Source organism: Homarus americanus, unplaced genomic scaffold, assembly GCF_018991925.1.
Source record: "Homarus americanus isolate GMGI-L3 unplaced genomic scaffold, GMGI_Hamer_2.0 scaffold50707, whole genome shotgun sequence".
NCBI lineage: Eukaryota > Metazoa > Arthropoda > Malacostraca > Decapoda > Nephropidae > Homarus > Homarus americanus.
In genome coordinates, this window is record NW_024722333.1 from 303 (window position 1) to 9,398 (window position 9,096).

Below are 9,096 nucleotides of genomic sequence, written 5' to 3' on the forward strand. Positions count from 1 at the left end.
TTAACTGTTCAACACTGGTTCCACTTCTTTCCGAAACGAAATGTCACTTTTGATTATGTTGATATCCCGTTGGTGAGGATGGGTCGGGGAGAGGGACTTGGGGAATGGGCCGAACATTGGCCAAGGGTGAGAGCTGCTCAGCAGGAGCAGCGCCTAAATAGGTCTTGACCCTACGGTGGTCAGGTCATCACTGCTGTACTGTAGGTGGTGATGGGTGGAGGGTTGTGTGTACTGTACTGTAGGTGGTGATGGGTGGAGGGTTGTGTGTACTGTACTGTAGGTGGTGATGGGTGGAAGGTTGTGTGTACTGTACTGTAGGTGGTGATGGGTGGAGGGTTGTGTGTACTGTAGGTGGTGATGGGTGGAGGGTTGTGTGTACTGTACTGTAGGTGGTGATGGGTGGAGGGTTGTGTGTACTGTACTGTAGGTGGTGATGGGTGGAGGGTTGTATTTTCTTTATGCTAATATTTCTTATTTTTTCTTCCCCAAACTCTCCTCCTTTATCCATTTCCTCTCTCCCTCCCTCTCTGCTAATCCTCCCTCACACTCCCTCCTCCAGCCTACAAGATGCGGATGGTGGGAGTCAGTGTGTGGCTCTTCCTCAACTTGGTGTTCCTGGGGATGACGGCCTACCTCTACCTGCTGTGGGTGCAGTACTGGCGCTATGTCGACGCCAACAAGTTCCAGCCTCGCTCTACAAGCTTCCCCCACCACGACAGTGAGTTTATATGTCTACTTCTGTCCCAGTGAGAGGGCTTGTCAATATAGCCAATCAGACACCCCCCTCCTCCCTCACACTCCTCTTCCCCACACTCCACCTTTCCCTCACTAACACCTCTCCTCAACTCCCCTCACTAGCACCTCTCCTCACCTCCCCTCACTAACACCTCTCCTCACTAGCACCTCTCCTCACCTCCCCTCACTAACACCTCTCCTCACTAACACCTCTCCTCACCTCCCCTCACTAACACCTCTCCTCACCTCCCCTCACTAGCACCTCTCCTCACCTCCCCTCACTAACACCTCTCCTCACCTCTACAGATATCCAAGAGATAGAGGTTCGACCTGGTAAACCCAGGTTCTTCCCTCGACGTGTTGAACAACCACCGCCGCCACCACCTGAGACTGTCTACACTCCCACACAGGCCCCCAACATCACCACCACCACGCCCATGACCAAAGAACAGCTGCATCAGGCCATAGAGAAGCATAAGATGGATGTGTTGGTCAGGTTAAGAAAAGCTCAAATGCAAGAGGGGAGTGTATTGTTTAAGGTGATCTATCTATCTACACACATGGACAGTAATGTATTTGTAATTAATTAATATATTTTTTGAATATAAGTATTTATAAATATTTTTGAGTGGATAATTAAGTATTTAAATACTTTTGAGAAAGTATTTAGTATTTGTAAGTACCTATTTTTAAATATAAATTTCAAAGACATTTTTGAGAAATTGTAAATTAAAACTTAAATTAAGGTGCTTCCTGAAAGTTGAGGTACTCCCAGAGAGTGGAAGTCCTACTTTAGTGGAGGTTGTCACAACTACAGGCAGTTTGGCTTTCTTGCCCGAGGCATTAGGCTGTATTGAAGATTGTTTTACATGGGCTTTCCTCATGAGGAATCCTCACAGTGAGCTTTGCACAAGCCATGGGCGTTAGTCGCATTCTAGGTGGTACAAATTGTGGTGTTTGCGTGGGACTTACTCTAGGTCTGCCAACATAGGAAAAAATGGAATATTGGTATGCCATACCCAGGCCCGGATTATCCATTAGGCACAGTAGGCACAGTGCCTAGGGCCTACGAGATATTGGGGGCCTACGAAAAATAATACGAGAACTTTTCTTCCCCTTTTTCTACAGGTTATTATTAAATTGATACTGAGGTACTTTTTTCCATTTATTTATTACTTAATCCTATTAGTGTCCACCAGCTAGCTGTGCTTCTTGTAAACAAAACTATTTCTGTACTGTACAAGAACAGCTGATCTAACCCATTTTCTTTTACTCAATTCATGGCAAACATCACTGAATCTTATTCTTTCGACATCACATTTTATAATTAGGTACTAGCTTGTGTTATTGGTGAATATGCTGTCAAATGGGGCCCCATATCTTGGAGGTGCCTAAGGCCTACTAAAGTCTTAACCCGGCACTGGCCATACCCAAACAGCTGATCACAATTACTGTTAGTTGTGGGCAATAAAAATCAAATAAAGACATACTTAATCAATAGAATTGTCATATATACTGTATTGTACAAAGTACAACTTTTGTGGTAAATTTTCACAAGTTTCCCATAATCTCCTGAGTCACCATGTGTCGTTTCTTGGTGTACAACCGACCTGCTCGGTCCGAGTGTACTCTTGTAGGCTTATGAGATATTGGTTCACACTCAGGATGGGTTGGAGAAAGGAAACTCACAATGTGCTCTCTGTATACATAATGTATTGGATGTACAATGCAGCTTAGTGCTGGGTAGGCAGCATGGTTACAAGCATTGAGTGGAGAGAGCTGGTTGGCGAGGGTGCCCAGAGCCGGTAGGTGTTGAGGCGAATCTTCAGGTGATCCAGTACTATTATCGTATTTATCACTTCATCATTTATCAACTTGTCATGCTTGGTAGTGAGGGTCACTTGTGTCCAGGCCAAGGCTCGAATCCTTTACTTTTCTTTTATCCTCTACACCACTGATCGGCTCGTTAGCCGCTTGGGCGGTCGGCCACGTCTCTGTCACGCACTGTTGGCAAGTACTGGGCATGCACCGGCTCCTGAATGTACCTCAACCCGCTCCAGTGTTGGTCAAGTCTTGTCTTGAAACAGCTCACACTCGGTGCCGTCACAACACTCTCTGGTAGATTTGTATTTAAATAATAAATTCATTACTTTAAAATAAAAATAATTAAATGCTAAATACTTTACAAGTATTCAGAAAGTATTTAAATTCTAATAACATTACTCATAAAATTATATAAATACATTTCAAATACAATTCAAATGTATTTTTGTGACGGCACCGAGTGCGAGCTGTTTCAAGACCAGACTTGACCAACACTGGAGCGGGTTCAGGTACATTCAGGAGCCGGTGCATGCCCAGTACTTGCCAACAGTGTGTGACAGAGACGTGACCGACCACCCGGGCGGCTAACGAGCCGATCAGTGGTGAAGAGGATTAAAAAAAAAAATCCAAAGTATTTAATGCCCATGTCTATCTATCTATCTGTGTATGTTTATCTATATATTGTTTATAAATCTTTACAGCACGAGAATAAATATGGGGTGAATTACCGAGGCCCCAAAATCCGCGGCAGCCCAACTAGGGAACAGCTTCTGTGCTCCTTCCGCCGAGCCTCCTTCAGATCGTTGCGGGACGGGGATGAACCCTTCACCTCTGAGGGTCTGGCCAAACACTTCCCCAGTACCGGACTCCTGGAGGGGCGCTACTTTAACTCCTGTGCTGTCGTCACTAATGCTGGGGCAATCAAAGGTTCCAAGTTGGGCAATTTTATAGGTGAGTAAGTTATTTTATTTGTTATCCGGGTTTATATGTGTGTAGACAGTACAGGTATACAAACAATGTACCTAGACAGTACAGGTATACAGACAATGTACCTAGACAGTACAGGTATACAAACAATGTACCTAGACAGTACAGGTATACAGACAATGTACCTAGACAGTACAGGTATACAAACAATGTACCTAGACAGTACAGGTATACAAACAATGTACCTAGACAGTACAGGTATACAAACAATGTACCTAGACAGTACAGGTATACAAACAATGTACCTAGACAGTACAGGTATACAAACAATGTACCTAGACAGTACAGGTATCAGACAGTGCAGGTAGACAAACAATGTACCTAGACAGTACAGGATATACAAACAATGTACCTAGACAGTACAGGTATACAAACAATGTACCTAGACAGTACAGGTATACAAACAATGTACCTACCAGTGCAGTATACAAACAATGTACCTAGACAGTACAGGTATACAAACAATGTACCTAGACAGTGCAGGTATACAAACAATGTACCTACACAGACAATGTACCTAGACAGTACAGGATATAAGACAATGTACCACAGACAGTATAGACAGTACAAGGTATACAAACAGTATGTACCTAGACAGTACAGGTATAAAGGATTAACGTAATACCTTAGACAGCACAGGCATGTAGACAATGTAACAGAGCAAGCAGGTATATACAAACAATGTGTACCTAGACAGTACAGGTATACAAACAATGTAACAGACAGTACAGGTATACAGACAATGTACCTAGACAGTATATAGGTATGGGACAATGGGAATGTAGACAGTACAGGTATACAAACAATGTACCTAGACAGTACAGGTATACAGACAATGTACCTAGACAGTACAGGTATACAGACACGTACAATGACAGTGCAGGTATACAAACAATGTACCTAGACAGTACAGGTATACAAACAATGTACCTAGACAGTGCAGGTATACAAACAATGTACCTAGACAGTGCAGGTATACAAACAATGTACCTAGACAGTACAGGTATACAAACAATGTACCTAGACAGTGCAGGTATACAGACAATGTACCTAGACAGTGCAGGTATACAAACAATGTACCTAGACATTACAGGTATACAAACAATGTACCTAGACAGTGCAGGTATACAGACAATGTACCTAGACAGTACAGGTATACAAACAATGTACCTAGACAGTACAGGTATACAAACAATGTACCTAGACAGTACAGGTATACAAACAATGTACCTAGACAGTGCAGGTATACAGACAATGTACCCAGACAGTGTAGGTATACAAACAATGTACCTAGACAGTGTAGGTATACAAACAATGTACCTAGACAGTACAGGTATACAAACAATGTACCTAGACAGTACAGGTATACAAACAATGTACCCAGACAGTGTGGGTATACAAACAATGTACCTAGACAGTACAGGTATACAAACAATGTACCTAGACAGTGTAGGTATACAAACAATGTACCTAGACAGTGTAGGTATACAAACAATGTACCTGAACAGTGTAGGTATACAAACAATGTACCTAGACAGTGTAGGTATACAAACAATGTACCTGAACAGTGTAGGTATACAAACAATGTACCTGAACAGTGTAGGTATACAAACAATGTACCTAGACAGTGTAGGTATACAAACAATGTACCTGAACAGTGCAGGTATACAAACAATGTACCTGAACAGTGCAGGTATACAAACAATGTACCTAGACAGTACGGGTATACAAACAATGTGCCTAGACAGTACAGGTATACAAACAATGTGCCTGGGCTTAGTGCGGGTATACAAACAATGCCTAGACAGTACCCAGGTAACCAAACAATGTGCCCTGGGCAGTACAGGTATGCAAACACTGTACCTAGACAGTAGCCAGGTATACCAAACAATATTACCTAGACAGTACAGGTATACAAACAATGTGCCTAGACAGTGCAGGTATACAAACAATGTACCCTGAACCCAGTGCGGGTATACAAACAATGTACCTAGACAGTACAGGTATACAAACGCAATACCCTGAACAGTGCGGGTATGCAAACAATGTACCTGAACAGTACAGGTAGCCTGGCTTGCTGTACCCTGAACAGTACAGGTATACAAACAATGTGCCTAGACAGTGCAGGTATATAAACAATGTACACAGACAGTACAGGTATACAAACAGTGTACCTAGACAGTACAGGTATATAAACAATGTACCTAGACAGTGCAGGTATATAAACAATGTGCCTAGACAGTACAGGTATATAAACAATGTACCTAGACAGTACAGGTATATAAACAATGTATCCTAGACAGTACAGGTATACAAACAATGTACCTAGACAGTACAGGTATATAAACAATGTACCTAGACAGTACAGGTATAAAAACAATGTACCTAGACAGTACAGGTATATAAACAATGTACCTAGACAGTACAGGTATACAAACAATGTGCCTAGACAGTGCAGGTATATAAACAATGTACCTAGACAGTACAGGTATACAAACAATGTGCCTAGACAGTACAGGTATATAAACAATGTACCTAGACAGTACAGGTATATAAACAATGTACCTAGACAGTACAGGTATATAAACAATGTACCTAGACAGTACAGGTATACAAACAATGTGCCTAGACAGTACAGGTATATAAACAATGTACCTAGACAGTACAGGTATACAAACACTGTACCTAGACAATGCAGGTATACAAACAATGTACCTAGACAGTACAGGTACACAAACAATGTGCCTAGACAGTGCAGGTGTACAAACAATGTACCTAGACAGTACAGGTATACAAACAATGTACCTAGACAGTACAGGTATACATGACACGTACCTAGACAGTACAGGTATACAAACAATGCACCCAGACAGTACAGGTATACAAACAATGTACCTAGACAGTACAGGTATACAGACAATGTACTCTAGACATACAGGTATACAGACACGTACCTAGACAGTACAGGTGAGCAAACAATGTACTCTAGACAGTATAGGTATAGACAAATAATGTACCTAGACAGTAATAGGTATACAGACAATGTAATTTAGACAGTACAGGTATACAAACAATGTACCTAGACAGTACAGGTATACAAACAATGTAATGAGACAGTACAGGTATACAAAACAATGTACCTAGACAGTACAGGTATACAAACAATGTACCTAGACAGTACAGGTATACAAACAATGTAATGGTAGACAGTACAGGTATACAAAACAATGTACCTAGACAGTACAGGTATACAGACAATGTACCTAGACAGTACAGGTATACAAACAATGTACCTAGACAGTACAGGTAACAAACAATGCACTCAGACATACAGGTATACAAACAAATGTACTGATGTACAGGTATACAAACAATGTACTAGACAGTACAGGAGCATAAACAATGTAAATTTAGACAGTAATAGGTATACAGACAATGTAATTTAGGACAGTACAGGTATACAAACAATGTACTAGACAGTACAGGTATATGTAAAATAATGTACCTAGACAGTACAGGTATACAAACAATGTACTCTAGACAGCAGGTATATAAAAGAATGTAATTTTAGACAGTACAGGTATACAAACAATGTACTTAGACAGTACAGTATACAAACAATGTGTACCTAGACAGTACAGGTATACAGACAATGTACCTAGACAGTACAGGTATACAGACAATGTACCTAGACAGTACAGGTATACAAACACGTACCCAGACAGTACAGGTATACAGACACGTTACCTAGACAGTACAGGTATACAGACACTAGACAGTAAGAGGTATATACAAACAATGTACTCTAGATATAAGTATACAAACAATGTACTCTAGACAGTACAGGTATAAGCAGACAATGTACCTAGACATATATACAGACAATGTACCTAGACAAGGTATACAAACAATGTACTCTAGACAGTATATATACAAACAATGTACCTAGACAGTATATACAAACAATGTACCTAGATACAGCATATATACAAACAATGTAAATTTAGACAGTACAGGGTATACAGATAATGTACTAGACAGTACAGGTATACAGACAATGTACCTAGACAGTACAGGTATACAAACAATGTACCTAGACAGTACAGGTATACAGACAATGTACCTAGACAGTTAGGTGATACAAACAATGTGTACCTAGACAGTACAGGTATACAGACAATGTAATCTAGACAGTACAGTATACAAACAATGTACCTAGACAGTACAGGTATACAAACAATGTACTTAGACAGGTATACAGACAATGTACCTAGACAGTACAGGTATGTACAGACAATGTACCTAGACAGTACAGGTACAAACAATGTACCTAGACAGTACAGGTATATGTAAACAATGTGTACCTAGACAGTACAGGTATACAGACAATGTACCTAGACAGTACAGGTATACAAACAATGTACTCTAGACAGTACAGGTATACAAACAATGTACCTAGACAGCAGGTATACAGACAATGTAACAGACAGTACAGGTATACAAACAATGTACCTAGACAGTACAGGTATACAAACAATGTACCTAGACAGTACAGGTATGAAGCAAAAACAATGTAATTTAGACAGTACAGGTATACAAACAATGTACCTAGACAGTGCAGGTATACAGACAATGTACCTAGACAGTACAGGTATACAAACAATGTACCTAGACAGTGCAGGTATACAGACAATGTACCTAGACAGTACAGGTATACAAACAATGTACCTAGACAGTGCAGGTATACAAACAATGTACCTAGACAGTACAGGTATACAAACAATGTACCTAGACAGTACAGGTATACAGACAATGTACCTAGACAGTACAGGTATACAAACAATGTACCTAGACAGTACAGGTACACAAACAATGTACCTAGACAGTACAGGTATACAGACAATGTACCTAGACAGTACAGGTATACAAACAATGTACCTAGACAGTACAGGTATACAGACAATGTACCTAGACAGTACAGGTATACAGACAATGTACCTAGACAGTACAGGTATACAAACAATGTACCTAGACAGAACAGGTATACAGACAATGTACCTAGACAGTACAGGTATACAAACAATGTACCTAGACAGTACAGGTATACAAACAATGTACCTAGACAGTACAGGTATACAGACAATGTACCTAGACAGTACAGGTATACAAACAATGTACCTAGACAGTACAGGTACAGACAATGTACAGACAGTACAGGTATGTACCTAGACAGTACAGGTATACAAACAATGTACCTAGACAGTACAGGTATACAGACAATGTACCTAGACAGTACAGGTATACAAACAATGTACCTAGACAGTACAGGTATACAAACAATGTACCTAGACAGTACAGGTATACAAACAATGTACCTAGACAGTACAGGTATACAAACAATGTACCTAGACAGTACAGGTATACAAACAATGTACCTAGACAGTACAGGTATACAAACAATGTACCTAGACAGTACAGGTATACAAACAATGTACCTAGACAGTACAGGTATACAAACAATGTACCTAGACCGTACAGGTATACAAACAA

The 9,096-nt window shown here is 40.6% G+C and overlaps 1 protein-coding gene across 1 annotated transcript; it reads left to right on the forward strand.

Moving 5' to 3' along the window:
* Positions 1-565: 565 nt before the first annotated feature.
* Positions 566-3,510, forward strand: LOC121862718 (beta-galactoside alpha-2,6-sialyltransferase 2-like; the record flags this gene model as incomplete). Its single annotated transcript, XM_042361034.1, is given in 3 exon segments — positions 566-718; positions 1,042-1,274; positions 3,261-3,510. Coding segments are annotated over 3 exon segments (634 nt in total), but the record flags the coding sequence as incomplete, so codon positions are not given.
* Positions 3,511-9,096: the final 5,586 nt, after the last annotated feature.